The following is an 18,626-nucleotide window of genomic DNA, read 5'->3' on the forward strand; positions in this document are numbered from 1 at the left end:
TGACACACATCCGTCCGCTCAGATTTCTTCAGCCAAAGCAAGCCGTAACTATGGCTAACTTCCAAATCTATTCTAAACAAAGTACTATTTAAGCAGTAATATAGTTTTCAGCAGGGGGAGGAAAAACCAGCATGAATTTCTAACTTTTTGCCTAAATTACCTTGGCTTCTTACTTCACTTTCCAAGAGATGTACTGACCTAAAAGCAGACACACACTGCACAGATAAAGAGTAAAAAACCAAGACAAAGGTATGCAGTTGCAAAATGGCCATTTATTGCCTACAGGGGAAGGAAAGGGAGGGAGAGAAGAGGAAGTACACAGGTGCAAGGAAACAAGCATATATTTAGCCCTATACATCATGTGTGAGCAGTACCCAATCTCCAAAATGGAAAAAAGTATTTTGTCATCTGACATAGTAGTTAAGGTTCTTAAGCACCTCCCTTCTGAGCTGCCACAAGATTTAAAAGGCAGGACTGCTTGTTTAGTCAATGTTCACATTAATGAAAAAATACTACCACCCAACTGTGTCCTTTTGCACGCACATTTTGTACAGTGTCTATTGTGAAAAACATCTCAGCTGAGCAGTTTGGTCAAGTTTCAGACCTCATCAACTGTTTAACTGTAATAAATAGAAAAATAAAGCAGCTGGTGATTTTGTCAGAGAGAATGTGTTCAGTTAAGAGCAGAACCACCTTCTCCAAGGATGACAGTTAAATGATTAAAACACCACAGAACCAGTCTATTAAACATTAAACACTAGTAAGCTACAATTACATGGCACTTCATTACGTCTTCTAATTAAAAAGAGAATGAATGAAAAAAGAAACAAGAAAAAAGAAAGAAAAAGAAAAGAAAATCTTAGATTTTAAACTGATTACTGGAATACAGTAACAAATTGATTTAGTGCTTGGCTTTTTCTTAGGACAAACACAAAGTAAATATACAACCCAAAACAGGAGAATTTGTTCTGGAATAGTATCAATAGAAACTCCCAAGTATTCAGGGGGAAAATTACCAAAATATCTTGCTCAGTTTTAAACTGAAGTGCTTTGCTTTCCAACCATTAAATTAGTTACAAAAACACTTTATAGGCCACAGAATAACTCAAATTTATGCAAAACAATGAATTATTTATTTAATGCCAAATAATGAAAATAAATGAACCCTGCCCTATTCAAATGGTAAATTGAGTTGAAGAGTAGATCATGCCATGGACATTCAGTTGGCATTTGTTTTATGGTTGAAAGAAATCACAATAGAACCATAGTGAATATGACCAACACCCTGGCCTTTCGAAAGAGAAGGTACAGACACACTCTTTCTCTTAATAAAAAAAAAAAAAAACTCCCTCCATACCACCCCAACCAGAGGTAAAAAAAAAAAAAAAGCCAAAGTTTGAAATGTTCATCCTCCTCAAAATATTCCAAGTACTCCAATGAACGCTATTTCTCAACTTCTCCTAGATGAAAGAAATGCTTGCATGTGGACAACTGTACGAATGCCCATAGTGCACTTCTCAGTGCTGCTGGTGTTTAAGAAATTTGCCACTCACAACACTGAACAATTCCAGATCCAGTGTGCAGTAATACAGCCATCCAAACTCCTCCCCCCCCCAAAAAAAGTTGGCAGAGCACCGCTCAGGAATTTCACAGGTAAGGGAATATATTTTTAGTAAGTGAAGCACGAAGAACAGCGCAGCTTCTCAATACATACAGACCCAGACGGCTGCATCACTTCCTGTATCAAGACTGAAACAAGCAGCAGCAAACTACGCCTGTTAAGAAGCAAAGCCATTGTTTGACACATCAATGCTGAGCCAATTGTGTGAGTTAAGACAATTAAACAAATGTGGTACATATAACCACTGATAGCGTCAGAGAAAATACACTTATATGTCACGTAACTAGAAATTAACACAAAACTGAAACGAGCAAGAAAGGACCACTTCTGAGAGGGTTATCATGATTCTTATGCTTTTAGATTTAAAAGTGACAGATACATAGTAGGAAAATTATCTAAATCTGGGGAGATTGTTGTAACAAAAAGTACTACTAATAGGTGCCAAACTATGCCTTCTCAAAGTCTTTGAAAGCTGCATGTACCAAGCTACTATGCCAAAAAGAGTCATATCACTTGGCATTTACATATCCTTTTCAAAATGTGATTTATTATGGTTTCTGATAACACAATTTCTAATTTCGGGACAACGCTACTGAGTTTATACTAAGTGCCATAAAAAATGAACATTTAATAGGCAGAAATGTCCTTATTTCATATGCTTTGAAAGTAAAATCTATTTTACTTAAAAACATTCCGTTACTTCAATGTCATAATGTATGTTGAATAAAGCCCCAACATGCTTGTTTTCCTTTGGTTCCAAGAATAACCCAAACAAACTTATGCCAAAAGAAATTACTAAGTAGGTTAACAAAGCTTGTTTTTCCTAGTATCTCCCTACTTCTTGCCGTAGGACTTGAGTAATTCAACAGAGAAACTTACATAAAGAAGGTATTTGGTTAAAATAAGAGAACATGCATGCTCTCCCTTACCACCTTCCTGAAAAGAACTATTTTTTGTTTTCTTTTTGTGGATCTTATTCAGTACACCCTGCAGTATATGTATAAGAGCTTTCTTTTTTCTTCTCACCCTTAAGTTTTAGGATGACACTTATACAACACAGATTTCCAAATCATTCTGTAAAATGAAAGATGCTCTTGGCATCCTGTTCTTAAACAGATTACAACTTTGGTAAATAAGCCAGGTTAAGGATGTACTAATTTATTTAAGTTTCAATTTGAATTTGGTGATCATGATGCCTTAAAAAAATTAAAATCACTCAAAGCAACCATAAGTATAAAAGTTCTCATCTGTCTACAAATTGAAAACTTTAGCTGAAGTTCCTGGCTTAGAAAAATATTCTACTTTTCCCAGCTAATTTGTCTACCTGTAATTCTCAGAGTTCTACAAACATGATATAATTCAGAAGGAAAAGGTTAAACAAATCTACACATTAGAAAGTTGATTTTTTTTTTTAAAGGGGAGGGCAGGTCGGAGAGTACCTTATAAACGTGAGAATTCACATTTCTGTCAAAATATAAGTATCTATGAGTGCTACTTTGAAAACGTGCCATGAAGTCATTGCTTGCTATATAACCATTATTCTATGGCCTGCCAAATGTATCAGAAACCGGTTATGTTTTCTGTGACCAAAGCTACTGCTCAGTCAGTGCATTTTACAAAGCTATTAAAATCTCTCAGAATATAAGACTTAAAAACAAATAAGTACTGTAAGTACTGGGACACAATCAATTTGCTAGAAAACCTAGCTCTGTATTAGGAATGAAAACCATATGCCTCTTGTTCCATCAAAGAACATTATTTAACCTATTTTGTCTTGTGCTTTCTCTACTTCTTGCTATTTGATTTGGAAGTATAGATGGCATTTGTGATTTTTAGAAACTCTTGGAAACGCAAATACAAACTTAATTTTTCACCCACTTAACAACAGATACTTAGGAGATACAATTTTAAAATGGAACACAGTTATGTTTGCCCATGTCCCAGTTTTAATGTGCCACATCCTCAATTCTAATACAACCCACCATAAAATCAAGTGATACGAGCCTTAGGTATCTTTCAGCTTTCTCCCTTCTCTGTGATTCAATACATAACTGTAACACACCAAATAATAGGGACAAATAAGAAATGAAGCTTTATATTTCTGCAAACTACAACACTAAAACACAGTGGCTTCTTTAATACATTCACACAGGATGCTTATTAGTAAAATTAAATATCTGCCTATGAATATCAGAAGAGTAATTTGAAAAGAAAGAGCTTGGAACAAGGCAAATGGGGGGAAGGGAAGCTGGTCTCAAAACCCATTGTGCCATTACCTGACTTTTACATGTGATATTCAAACGAACGCTCACACGCCTTACATCAAAGAAATGAAACAAAAATATTCAGCTACGTTGTACAAAATTTTTTTTACATAAAACATCATAAATCTTGAACAGATTTACTATTATCTGAATTCTAAAAAGTTGCCTATAGAATGGTGCTGGGATTCTGTTCTCTGCTTGCTTTTAGGCAGTGCTGTTGCTTAAAAGTTGACACCAGGCACAATATTTTAAAACAAAGTCAACAAGCAAGGAGCAGTAAGTGGATTTGAGCCTTTCCCAGATGTCAGTCCTGAGGATGCTGCAATATTCCCCATCAAAATGTGTAAAGCTATGAGGCGGATACTGATGCCTGAGAGAGTGGGTGACTTGACATGCACTTGTATGACTGTTGTAATAGCAAACAGTGCAGTTTTCCCTTCCTCAAACAACACTGTTTTAATAAATTTAAAGAACACTCCAGTTCTTAGACAAGTACCAGAAATCATATTTAACAGTTAAAAAAAAAAAAAACACATTATCACAACCTAAAAATGCCCAAATTTTCTCTTAACTTCAGATAAAATATGCAGCAGCCCCATGGCATAAAGCTTATTAAACTTATTCTGAGAACTAGAAAGTATATAAGCATAAATATTTACTTTCATTGACTATATACCATATGTCATTCACCTCTTCCTTTTGGCTTCTCACTGCCAAAGTTCCAAATGGCATGCGTTTTAACAAGACAATACTGAGGAGAGCAGCATTTCTGATCATCTGAATTGGCAGCTCAAAACAGATACCACTCCTTTTACAAAGGGAACAAAGGGTGAAAGGTGTGTGAAATTTGGGCAGTGGGCTAAAGGGAAACCGTGCACATGAAATTTGGGTTACCATGCCCCAAGTGTGTGTGCCACCCAAAACATAACACAATTACCTACTTCAACAGAGCTACTACCAACATTTACTAAAACCACATTAAAAATACACAGGATAATGAATGGTTTGAAAGAGTGCATTTGGAAGCAGAGAGAACCCAATTACACACCTTCCTGCAACAGAGTGCCTCGATCATACACAAAATAAACTTAAGCTGTTTACAATGTTTCCCAATTTTTTTTTATTTTTTTCCCTCTACATTTAACTATTAAAAAAGTTTTTTATTAATAAATGGGCTCCTCTGTGGTTCATATACAATCATAAGTGAACTTTAAATTCCATTTTATACAAACATCTCAAAAAATATTGGGAGTGAAGTATGGTAGGAAATATTGCTCACATTGCTAATTAACATGCGTATATGAAAGGAGGAAAATGTTTTGTTAGTGCATATACCTCCAGAGCAGAAAACCCACCCAAAACAAAAGATTTCAAATAAAACATACAGTAGCTGATTACAAAAAAAGGTAATGTCCACAAAATTAAGTTTTTCATGCTATTCTACTTTCCAGTACTATGGTTCAGGTAATCAATTTGCATGGCTAGATGTTGAATGTTTGAGGTATATAAGAAGGGATACCTGCACACTGAGGAAAATCTGTCACCTTAAAGGTTGTTTGTTTGTTTGTTTATTCTGGTACTTTACCCTTTTTAAAAGAATATTTTATTTACATCAAACTTCACTCAACTACAATGACATTCCAATTATAATAGATGACAAACAACGCCTCTATCACTAGGCACTTTTAAAAGGGAGTTTAACTGGCTTTACAGAACCCTTCTGATGCAATCCCATTATGACATTACATCATCCCACCACCCTCATCCCACTAAAATTATCCTTCTGGGGAAATATTATCTTATATAGCCTGATTAATTTACTATGGAAGAAATTAGTATAAAATGACCAAAGGAAATGCATCATTTAAGACTAATAAAACAGCCTAAGATGTTAGGTTTGAAAGAGGAGGCAAATTGTATATATTTAAAACTAATTAAATAATTTAAATTTGACCTGTACTTTATATATTAGTGAGACACAAATATAGGCTATTTTCTTTTAAAATTTCATTCACATAATGGAAAATTTCTTGTTTATTAAAAATATCACATTTTGAGACTAGAAACAGTAAAGTGCATGAAAAGTTTAAAATATAAATTTCAGAAAACTCTTATAGCAGCAAAAAAGCAGAATAAAGAAAAACTTAAAAACACAGACACAACCTTTTCCTGTTAACTGTGCCATAATTAACATCAAGTAGCCAACCAATTTTTCCCCCAGAAAACGGTATTATGTTAACTGCCTCGAGTCACACATTTTCAACTGGCCCCTCCTGGGCAAAAAAAGGATTCCAACATTTCTAAAGAGCATCAACAGTTGGGAATAAACCAGTAGCTTCTTAATTCAACCCTGACAGACAACGGAAACAAAGATTAAAAGCATATAATGGCCATTTGGCAACTAGAGTCAGGAAAAATGATCCGAGGTTTTCAGCTACTCCCTGTTCTCTCCCCCCGCAAATCCTTTCCATCGTTACCTCAAAAAGCCAAAACCAATAGCCACTTGTCCTATGTCGGGAAACAAATGAGATATTTGTATCGCTTTTCCCTTTTAAAACTTTGATCAGGGCCTTTTCATTCAGTAGTTGTTTGTTTGTTTTTAAAACATTTGACTATAACAGCAAAAATTATTATACAGATCATATAATACCTGTTTCTCTAGCACAACCAGGCAGAAAAAGGTGGATGAGAATAATGAAAAATACTGGACACTAATTTTGTGGGCATCCTAAATATAACAAATTCTATTTTCAAGATCTGTGGCAGTAGAAATTACCCACTGTTTCCCAATAAATAAAATGGAGAGAAAGGCTTAAAATTAATACTTCTAATGAGGTTATAACTAATAGAGGAACTAAATACAGAGTGATTCCTAAAAAAAAAAAAAAAAACAGTAACTAGCACTTGCCCAACAAACTGTCATGTGCTGTTGAATGTTTGATTTCGAAAGCATATTGTGCAACCATCTTTAATTTCTCTATTTTTCGTATTATGGTTAAAGGCTATATCATAGTTTATGTACAGGTCTAGCAAATTTAAGTGCTTTGTTAATGTGCAAAAGACTTGGGGAGCCAAAAATCAGTTTGTTATAATGGAAAACAGAAATCCAAGAAATTTTTCCTGTAAGGCATGCCATCATTCAGTTTAAAATGTCGTCTTTATAGTTTTTAAAAATTGTCTTTTACAAAAATGGTTGGCTCATTTGAAACCATTCAAAATAAAATATTTGTTTTGGAAAAACACACTCTTGTTGGGCCTTGAATTGGTGATTTATTATTTATGAATGTTGACTCCTAATATAATATGAAGAAGGTCCAATTTAAAAACATGTTAAATTAAAAATTTGGAAAGAGTAATACTTTGGTTCCAGCCCTAGTGCCAAATGATACCAATATGCACAAAAATGTACAAAATCTTAGAGCAAACACATAATGAAAGGAACCTGAAGAAGCAGCTTAAGGATGGCCATACTTCACTCCTACATACTTTGATTTACAACTGTACAGGTCCATAGCAACAGATCCCCCCGTCTTTGCGGGGCAGTACTCCACTACCTCCGATTAGGCAAGTGAACACCATTGACAAGAGGCAGAAGTGGAGGGTGGAGTTCAAGTTGTGTTAACAGTGAGAAGTGGTCTGAAGGGATGTGAGGGTGTGGACACCCAGTGATGTTGTTCTCAACCAGCCATTGAGGATCTAAAGGCCCCAGGACACCAAGCACGTTCATATGAGTCTTGGAATAGAAAATGTAGTCAATCACGCCCTGGAAAGAGATTGGGGGTTGGGGAAAAAGAAAAATATATGCTTAGAAAGAAAGAAAAACTCAAGATATATAAAGAACAACCCATTATTTGTAAAAGCTAAATACCTGAGTAACCTGTACTTTTGGTACCTGTTGTCTTGACAACAGGTCAAACAGGACTCAAGTCTTCAGTGGGTATTACATGAAATAAAGATGGCTCAATAGGGAAATACAGGACCCTACTGGAGTCATAAAGCCCTGCATTTGTGCCTAAATGGTAAGCAAACTGAGAAGCTAAACACACCAAATTATGTCTAGGCATCTTTTAAAAATGGCTTGCCTAGGTTAGTGAAATCTAATACATCAGTATAAACATTTTGGGAACTACACTGTATCAGTTACAACAAGCTGTTTTTATATAAATGCATAACGAAAAGGTATGACTCAAATTAACTTTTTAATGTTAACTGGCATTATTTTCAATTATTTGCACATCAAGATAACCAAACACATCTGAATGAAGCCATGGTAAAGCATGTTTTCAGATTTGCCAATTCTAGTTCAGCTTTCCCACATATGCTACATACATACAAAATACTACATACAGTTAATTTTTCTAATGTGTTCTTTTTCACAATGTGTTCTCATTTTCACAAATTCTGGTATATTGTAAATTCTGGATTGCTTAGCAAAAAAATATTCAGCAGGGACACACACACGCGCGCATGCACACACACACACACACCCAACTCGTGATTTTAGCTCAAATCTTAATTTCAGGGTCTTGATCTCGGGGTCATGAGTTCAAGTCCTGCCTTAGGTTCAGCACTGGGCATGGAGCCTACTTAAAAGGGGGAGGAGGGGAGAAAGTCAAATTTCTTCTATCCATGTCAAGAGAGCCTGAGCCCAAGTGTGGAGAAACATTTCCAGATCTGGAAGTATCTATTTAGAAATGCTACACATAATGAGTTCCAGTAATATTTTAAATGTTATCACAATGAAATGGGCTACTTAAAAAAAAAAAATTTTAATGAAAAAAATTTATATTATGAAATTTGGAAATAATTACCTCAAGTTTGTTGGTTTTGACATGACCAAGACCAAAATAACGAGATTTTTTTAAATTTTATTTTATTATGTTAATCAGGAAGAAGGCCTCATTCAACATTTAGAAACCTTAACCTTGCCACAAATTAGGGTACCTACTTGAATCCAAGAAAGGACTTTCTGCCATTAATATTCCAAGTCCAAATAGTTAAGAAATGATATTAGTACAAGGTATTATCCTTTCATTTTGGCTAATGCCCAGTTTTAGAGTGACATTTTAGGAAAAGGGTTAACAAGGGTCAGGGTGGATTTATCTGCCTTTATGAGACCACCCTTTGCTTCAACTATAAAGTAAACAAAACACAAGAGAAATACTCTGTTACTTAGGTTGAATAAACCTCCTGTATCACTTTATTAGAGTGCCATTATGCACACGAGCTGCTAGACTTACAGAATCCTTTGCAAACACAGGCCCCAAGAAGACATTAAACATTCTAGAAAGTAAGATGTATTTAATTGGAGGCATCACTTGTTAACTATTTTCTTAGTGTGAAACATCCAGAGTAAAAGCTCTTATCAAAACCCTTAGCAAGGACGTATCTACGAACTCACCCAAATATCTGTACATTTGTATTTACATTTATATACTGTCATATCCACAAAGTAGGTTATTAGACTAATGATTCCTAACCTTGTTTTGATTCAAACTTTTTAAAAAGCTGTAATGTGGGAAAACAGTCTTTATATTAGGAAATTCTGTAATAAGTCTATAGAACTGTATTTGAAAAAAAAGTAAAAATAATGAAAATAGTTTATGAGCTGGCATTATGCTAAGTTTTGTCTTATAAAAGAATGTTAAGAAAATTATATACTATAAATTTCATAATGTAAAAGAGAAGATTTACTTCTTGACAAAACAGGAAAAGAGTCCTTCCCCTCTTCACTAACTGGCTCAGGCACACCCTTAGACTGGGGGGGGGGGGGGGACAGCTGCAGCGAAAATTCTGAATTAAGCTGTTAATTCAAGGTATCTGGTGTTACGGTCTGAAGATTTCTGTCCCCCCAAAGTTCACATGCTGAAATCCTAACTCCCTAACATGATGGAAGTAGGAGGTGGGGCTTTGGGGAGGTAATGAGGTCATCAAGGTAGCATTCTCAAGAATGGGATTAGTGCTCTATAAAGAGACCCCAGAGAGCTCTCTCAGACTCTTTGCCATGTGACTGTCTGCAACCTGGAAGAGGGCCCTCATCTGAACTCAACCATGCTGGTACCCTGACATTACACTTCCAGCCTATAGAACTGTGAGCAATGAATTTCTGTTATTTATAAGCCACACAGTCTACAGCCCATATTCTGTTAGCTATCCTGAAGACACCTGGTCTACAAGTAATTCTCCTAACTGCTTACCCACCCTTTGGTATCTTCCAAATCAGTTCTAGATTAAGGGACTCTGGATTCTAAATATCACTCTTCTACATTTCTAAATTATTCAAGGACCAAGAAAGTAAACAAATGCTAAGCCAAGTGAATAAAATTTAACAACACTCTGCTGATGCAATGGCAGAACACTGTATTTAGATCTGTATGTAATGCTAATTACATGACATTTTTATATTTGATATTACCTATCCTTTTTTTACTGACTTCAGTAATGGGATGGCATAAAATGCTTTACATAAAACTGAAAACAGTCACTGTTATTTGGACTAAAAGCTTCATTCTCTGTTGTTACGTATGCCCATAGTTTATTCTCTGGTCATCCCGTCTTTCCATCCCCTCCCCTCCTCCTCCCCCACCACCCATCTATCGGGCCAGCCAGTATATTTATCTTCCCATACACGCCTGTCTCTCATGGATTTACAGCTCTGTCCTTCTGTCTCATCCTATCCTACATACTCAAACATCAAACACTCTCTGAGTCATGCCCTTCTGGTTCTTTACCTGTACTTCTTTGGACAATGTAAATGGTTCAGTAAGATTTTTGATTCAGTATCAACAAAGGATTTTAAAACAGTTCAGATGGTTAAAAAAGATGACTCAGATTAATATCCCCAATTTCGCTTCTCCAATTTCCATTGATGGACAAGGAAAAATAACATTTATCAAAGCCTAGATGAGGCAGAAATGATTTGGTCTTTTTAACCACACCCATACCAAAACAACAGTAACTTATTTTAGGGAACTTTAATTTAGATTTTCTGGGTTGTGCTGGCAGAGATGTATTATATACCACTACAGTCACAAGGATAGGAATTAACCTACAGTAAACTTGCATCATGAAGTCTACAGGTTTTCCTCTAAGGCTGCAAGAGAGCAGTGCTGTGCTACAGTCGGCTGGTACCTGCTTTCTTAAGTGCCTCATCTCCACTCTGAATTCAATGGTACTATGTTGGGAGCTTGAAATCTACCACAGTGGGAATACTTACACACAGAAATCAGCAAACACTGCAAGTTAGTGTTTCTTTTTCTCAGGAAGCTGGTTATTAAATATCTACCAGCACATTACTGCGTTTGAGTGATTTGAATAAAACTAGGGATAGTATATCTACTCTAACAGCAAAAACAGGGGTAGGGATAGCAGAGACAGGGATAGCAGACAGTCACTAGGGATAGTATTATCTACTCTGACAGCAAAAATACTAAAATTAGATTCAATTTACGCAATTTCTTCCTCCACTTCATGATCACGAAAGTCGACTAATAACATCACACAAATTTCCCTTCTTCCTCCTATTTGCTCCTTAGAAAGGGGCTAACAAGCACTGAAAATATAAAAGGGTTACTGGAGATGTGAAGAGCCCGTTTTGAAAACTTCCTTTGGTATTTTTATTATATTCCCTCTAGGCTTCTTACATCATACCACTTTCTAACATCTGCATTTTTTCAAGATAGTGTAGACTTTAGTATAGATGCCTGAAATGCCAGAAAGTCAGAGGTACAATGGAGGAGCTAACTGATCAGATAATTGGCAAAGGGAAAGTAATCTTACCTACAGAAAACCACTACATTCAATCTTTCTAAAGAACAATTTGTCTTGTACAGTAGGTCCTCTAAATTTTTTTCTTATTTTGAAAAAAATATCTTTTTCCTTTTATTAAGCTGGAATGTTCCACTGCCTGGTAATATATTAATTTGACTACATGGATATATATTTATATATATATATATATATATATATATATATAAAATAGACCCTAAGTACAACCATCTCCCAAAGAAACTTAGAAAATTTAAAGATAAATAAGACATCAATAGTACAAAAAAATTCTGAGACAATATTATGTAAATTCATTCAAGGTGAGCTTACCCATATACCCATATCAGGTTACTTATTATTTAGATCCTTACTGAAAGTTAGGGACGATATGGACAAGTGAAGATTAACTATATCAATAAATGTAAAGTGTTTTCAACAGTGCCTGGCACACAGTAAGCATTTTGGAAGTTTTTGCTATTTATCAGTATTACTTGGAATGTGAAAATATTAGGGTTTTAAAAACTTCTCAAATCAATAATAACAAAAAGCAAAGCTAACAAATCTGACATTTAGAAGCATACTTAGTCAAGACATTTTGAGAATCTAAAAATGCTTGAAGATTATATAAGTAAGCATTATAAATAATATCTTTCTTGTCCTATGTTTATATTTGAAATAATGTCTGTATCAGCCCAGAGGCTCACTCACTTTGAAATCAAAGGTGTAATTGGTGTAAGGCATCAAGTTATTTTCATAGGCGCTCTTCAGTTGGAAGCCATGTGTGATTCTCCCTTCTGAGCTTCCATTCTTCCCATTGCAGCTGAAGTTCATAAGACACTCATTGTACCTTAGTTCCTTGAAGTCTTTATGGTTGTCAGCTACTCCTCCATTGCTCAAATATTCCACGACACCTAGTAGAATAAAGAAGGAAGAAACACTACCATTTAGCATTTAGATCTTATATTAAGATTTTATGACCAAAATTTCATTGTCAGGTGGATATACCAGGTTTGGAGTGGTTTAATTAGGTTGAGCCATATGCAATTGTCTTTTTGTGGTTGTCACTGTTTAAAAAAAAAAAAAAATCAAACACCAACAATTTCATATGGTTAAATCAAACTGAAGGATATTTGCCTATTTAGGAACAAAGTACCAGGATCATCCAGAAATATCTTCAGTTTTCTTAATGATACTTCAAGCTAAAGATGATTCCCTGAGCCCAAGGTGGCATTCACCAAGAAGGTCTTAACCCTGAAAGCTTTTAGAATATTATCCTAAACCACTATGTCTCATTAGTATTTCACTATTCTATGCAGTCAATTAACAACTTTGGGAATATGTAAAATATAGCATACATAATAAAAAGTCATTTACAACAAAAACAGATTTTGCATCTTCAACACCTTGATGTCTAGGTTAGGTAGAAAATATTCTTTATTTTGAACTACAGTGAGGTTCTTTCAGTCTCATACTATAAGGGACATTACATGCTACTTGGTCAAAAATATTAGATATGTATAAAAAGCTAAAAAGAGTAGAAGCGTTCAAAAAATACATTGCTTCCATTTAACAAGCAAACATGAAAAATGTATCGCAACCCTTCTGATGATGATCAGTGAACACTGTTCACCATCTCTATCTGTGATCAGGAATGACAGCAACATATCATGAGTTAAGTGATGAGCACAGTTATCAGTACTGTGAACGGGTGAAAAGCAACTACCACTTATCTAGCATTTACTACATGCTAGGCACTGTCTCAAGTGCTTTATACACTTAAACCTCACAAACAACTTTATGTGGTGGATGAAATTATTATCCCCTTATTTAAAATTAGGAACTTGGAGATTGCGCTTGTAAGTGGTAGAACCGGGATCCAACCCTGACAGTCTGGCTCCATAACCACCTCACCAGGCTGTGCCGTGCTGTCAAAGGACAGCTCACCAGCTTAAAAAAAATCAAATGAAATGGGAGAAACTTGTACTTGAGAGCATTTCAACTCAAAAAAAGGACTAAGAAAGGAAGACATGGGTAAGGTGCCAACTGGGCTGGGGGCTGAAGACAAGTATTTGTAAAAGGATGATTTCAGCATTTATTTATTAAGGAGAAAAAGTAAAGATATTTTCTAGATTTGTGACAAGTTTCCAACTGCAAGTATTTGGGTTATTTCACATTTATTGTTGAGGGATTATTTTAAACAAGTTAAAACAGCTTATTGAAAATATAAAAAATTTAGAATATGCTTCAGTAATAGCAAAACATTAATACTTAAATGTTTTTACATTTGAACTTTAACACCTAAAATGCAGAATTAATTTTTACAGAGATCTAAAATATTGTAAGTCAAGACATAAAATAGTTTAGTGGAGTTCAAGAAGTAATGTCAAATCCAAGGAGAATACAGATCAGTCTTCTGCACCAAATTATCAGTATTCATTTATCATTTAATGAATTCACAGAAAAGTTGCCAACCTTATTAAACTACCCATGCTATTTCCTGGCTGCCTCTTCTCCATTGCACTCTGTGCCTCAGGAGGCTGATTTTTACTTGCATCAATGGCAACCTCCCTCCCACTCTCCCTTCTAGTTGGATTTGGTCAATGGGCAGCATCGACAGGAGAGCAGAGTGAGACTCCCATTTTGTTGATGCCAAATAGCATCAGTTAACTCCAAGCCTTCACTACTACTACATAATCCTCTCCTTATAACTACTTTTTCCAAGTTCTGCTAACAGTTCCCACCATTTTCAAACCTTTAGGTATAGGTGTGGTAAAGGGTCCCTAATTCCCTTTGTAGTAGAGTACTGCATCACCCATTATTTTGTGTAACCTTAGCCCTGTACACATTTTTGGAAATAGCTTCTTTACTAAACTCTCAATTACCCCATGTCCTATTATCCCTGGATTCATACTAATGCACTCCCTTAATTTAGCAGAGAAATTCTCCACTCAAAAGTTGGGAGCTAGCTAGCCCCTCAACTAGAAGTTAAAGCAAAACTGAAAGCAATGAGGCAATGTTATAAATACCTGAATCTGGCAATGAGTTAAGATCTGCACATAGCACCAGCGGGATGGAATTAGGATCTGCAGTTGGGCTGCCAGGCCTACTAGAGGCTTTCTCCAGAATGTTTTTAACCTCTGAGACAAACATCATGGTCTGGATGAGTTTCACATCAGAATACTCTGGGTCCCAATGCATGTGGGCATTTGCCACTATAAGCAGCTGTTTGTCTGCAGCATGAATAGGCTTCATACCTAAATTTAAACATTATAAAAAAGAGGGTAAGATTATGCTTTACGGATCAAAAAAGCAATTATCTTAAGGTTTTCTCCCAAAAACCCATAGCCCCTTCTTTATTTTTTTTCCATTAATTTGTATCTTCCCTTTTATCTCATAATATAGTTTTTAGACACTAAAGTGCTAAGATTCTGATAATCCCAACATGGGAATTACTCCTCTAGATCAGGGTAGACAAACTTTCAGCCACAGGCTAAATCTGGCCCACCACCTGTTTCTGGACAGCCTGTAGGAGCTAAGCCTCGTTTTACATTTTTAAAGGAGTCTACAAAAATTTCTTTGAAAAGACTGTGACAGAGACTGAATGTGGCCCACAGAGACTAAAATATTAACTATCTGGCCCTTTACAGAAAAAGTCTGTCAACTTCTGCTCTATATGCCAAGTTAAGAATTATATCATGATATAATTAACAGTTGATTATAGTACCTTGATTTGCTGAGTTCTTAGTGTCAACAAGCACTTTAAATATCTCTGTCATGTAAAGATCACAATTACTTAGTGAGGCAGGTTTTCAGTTATTTGAATGACCTAAACTTTTAAATTCTTCCCACTGCCCAGTACTCATTCACCTTGCATTTCCTGAGCACATCAGTGATGAATCAATAAAAGGCAGTAACACTGTATTAACTTACACAAATTAAGTAAGGAAGGAAGTTTCCTACCAAAACAAATTCATTCCAAACACCCAAATAAAGTTATTTTAAAAAGGAGACACAGGTAATAGTGTGCTCTCAAAATCTGGACACGTGGGTTTTAGACCTGGCTTTTTTACTGTTTATTTTGGTGTTGGGACAGTCACTTAACTTTTTTGGTGCTCAAGTTCATTTGGCAAGTGAGATATTCAACTAGAAAATGTAAGGTTCTTTCTTCTCCCCAAAATTCTGTTTTATAAATTTTGTCAAAATAAGTATTAACATAGTATTAACTTTCAAAATGGAAAATAAGGTAGTTAAAAATTGTGAAAATTAAATTTGGTTAACAGGTACAGACACAGAAACACATCCATAAAATATTTAAAACATAAAGCTCAATGTGCATGGTATGAGGTCTTTTAAATAAAACTATACACATACAGTCTCTGTTAGTAATGAGTAAAGAAATTACCAAGAGCTACTTCTAGAGAGTATGAATAAGGAAACTTTTCTTAATTTCTACTAAAATTTCTACAGAACTACCCTATGATCCAGCAATTGCACTATGAGGTATTTACTCAAAGGATACAAAAATACTGCTTCTAAGGGACACATGCACCCCAATGTTTATAGCAGCATTATCTACAACAGCCAAATTATAGGAAGAGCCCAAATGTCCACCTATTGATGAATGGATGAAGAAGATGTGGTTTGTGTGTACACACACACACACACACACACACACAGGAATATAATTCAGCCATCAAAAAGAATGAAATCTTGCCATTTGCAATGATGTGGATGAAGTTTGAGAGTATAATGCCACGTGAAATAAGAGAAAAACAAATACTATATGATTTCACTCATATGTGGAATTTAAGAAAAAAAAATGGATGAACATGGGGGGGTGGGGGAAAGAGAGGCAAACCAGAAAACAGGCTCTGAACTATAGAGAACACACTGAGGGTTGCTGGGGGTGGGGGGGTGGGGGGGGGAGATGGGCTAAATTGGTGATGGGGATTACGGAGGGCACTTGTGATGAGCACTTGAATGTTGTATGTAAGTTATAAATCACTAAATTCTATACCTGAAACTAATATTACACTGTATGTTAATGGAATTTAAATAAAATCTTAAAACTACAAAAAAAACCTCTATAGAAATGTCTTAAATTTTTCTATTGAAAATATAAACTCTACAGACAAGACCTAATTTTTTAAGTCTACTATTTTGATAAAGTTTCCTTCCACCTTACTAAGATATAATTATCTTCAATGTTGAATATAAAAACAAGTAACTGAAGTGTCTGCTATATGTGACAGTAGTCATTTTTAAAAAATTCTACTGAGGGACGCCTGGGTGGCTCAGTTGGTTAAGCATCTGCCTTCGGCTCAGGTCATGATCCCAGGGTCCTGGGATCGAGTCCTGCATCGGGCTCCTTGCTCAGCGGGGAGCCTGCTTTTCCCTCTCCCTCTGCCTGCCGCTCCCCCCGCTTGTGCTCTTTCTCTCTGACAAATAAAATCTTAAAAAAATAAATAAAAAATTCCATTGAGGCATAACTGACATAACATTTTATTGCTTTCAGATGTACAACATAATGATTCAATATTTATATACATTGCAAAATGATCACCACAGTAAGTCCAGTTACCATCTGTCACCATATAAAGTTAACTCTTGGGATTTACTCTCTCAGCAACTTTCAAGTACACTTCACAATATGAATGACTACTGCCCTCATGCTGTACATTATATCCCATGACTTATTTGTAAGTGGAAGTTTGTACCTCTTGACCCACTTCATTCTTTTTGCTCACTCCCCAATCCCTCTCCCCTCTGGCAATTCTATAATCTCTGTATCTATGATTTTGGTTTTGTTGTCTCTGTTCATTTGTTTGTTAGATTCCACATATAAGTAAGGTTATACAATATTTCTCTTTCTCTGACTTATTCCATCTAGCATAACGCCCTCAAGGTCCATCCATGTCACTGCAAATAGCAGATACTCTTTTTTATAGCCGAATAGTATTTCATTGTGTATATATACTACCTTTTCTTTATCCATTCATCTGTTGATGGACACTTAGGCTGCTTCCATGTGGTGGCTACTGTAAATAATGATGCAATAAACATGGGGGTGTGTATCTCTTTTCAAGTTAGTATTTTCATTTTCTTTGGATAAATACCCAGAAGTGGAATGGCTAGATCATATGGTATTTCTGTTTTTAATTTTTTGTGGAACCTCCATACTGTTTTCCATAGTGGTTGCACCAGTTTGCATTCCCACCAACAGTGTGCAAGGGTTCTCTTTTCTCCACAGCCTCACCAAGACTTGTTATTTCTTGTCCTTTTGATAACAGCCATATTAACAAGTATGAGGTGGTATCTCATTGTGGTTCTGATTTCATTTTCATTTCCCAGTGATTAGTGATGTTGAGCATCTTTTCATGTGCCTGTTGGCCATCTCTGTCTTCTCTGGAAAAATGTCTATTCAGACACTCTGCCCGTATTTTAATCTGATTGTTCATTTTTCTTGCTATTGAGCTTTATGAGTTGTTTATATATTTTGGATATTAACCCCTTATTGGATGTATGATTTATAAATATAGAAAGTCATTTTTAAAGCAATTGGACAAGATAAAATCTTATAGACAAAATTCTCTATGCTCCACTCTTTTCCTAGAAATTTTACAGTGTCACTTCTGGCTGTAAGGGCCATCAGCACCTTCTATAATATTAAATTCCTCTTGTAGGAATGTATTTCAAAATGTGAAAGTATCTGCTGTATAATTTCTAATTGCTTTTCTGAAAATTAAAAGAAGAAAAAAACTCCAAAAGAAATTCAATTTTCATGTTACCAGAAAAAGAGGTACCTAACTTTTGAAAAGAGTAAGACTGGAAAGGACATAAAAGTAGCTAAAAATGGAAAGATCAAAAAAGAAGAAGAAATTTAAAATATCATATCAAAGATTATCTGATGATGGATAAAATTAATAACAGAAAGAAAAGGAGAGGATTCACAGATAGGCATGGTCTGAATAATT

At 35.4% G+C, this 18,626-nt stretch overlaps 1 protein-coding gene across 4 annotated transcripts in view; it reads right to left on the reverse strand.

The window, feature by feature from the left end:
* Positions 1-252: 252 nt before the first annotated feature.
* The window catches only part of CNOT6L (CCR4-NOT transcription complex subunit 6 like), a 113,115-nt gene continuing 94,741 nt past the window's right edge, over positions 253-18,626 (reverse strand). For all 4 annotated transcript variants that reach the window (XM_036104728.2, XM_036104727.2, XM_036104726.2 and 1 more), the window contains 3 exons: positions 14,679-14,906; positions 12,361-12,563; positions 253-7,648 (listed from right to left, as the gene is read on the reverse strand). In XM_036104728.2, coding sequence (XP_035960621.1) covers positions 7,436-7,648; positions 12,361-12,563; positions 14,679-14,906 — 644 coding nt within the window. In that variant the 3' untranslated portion in view covers positions 253-7,435. The remainder of the gene's footprint in view (positions 7,649-12,360; positions 12,564-14,678; positions 14,907-18,626) is intronic.

Source organism: Halichoerus grypus, chromosome 3 (genome assembly GCF_964656455.1).
Source record: "Halichoerus grypus chromosome 3, mHalGry1.hap1.1, whole genome shotgun sequence".
In the NCBI taxonomy this organism is placed as follows: domain Eukaryota; kingdom Metazoa; phylum Chordata; class Mammalia; order Carnivora; family Phocidae; genus Halichoerus; species Halichoerus grypus.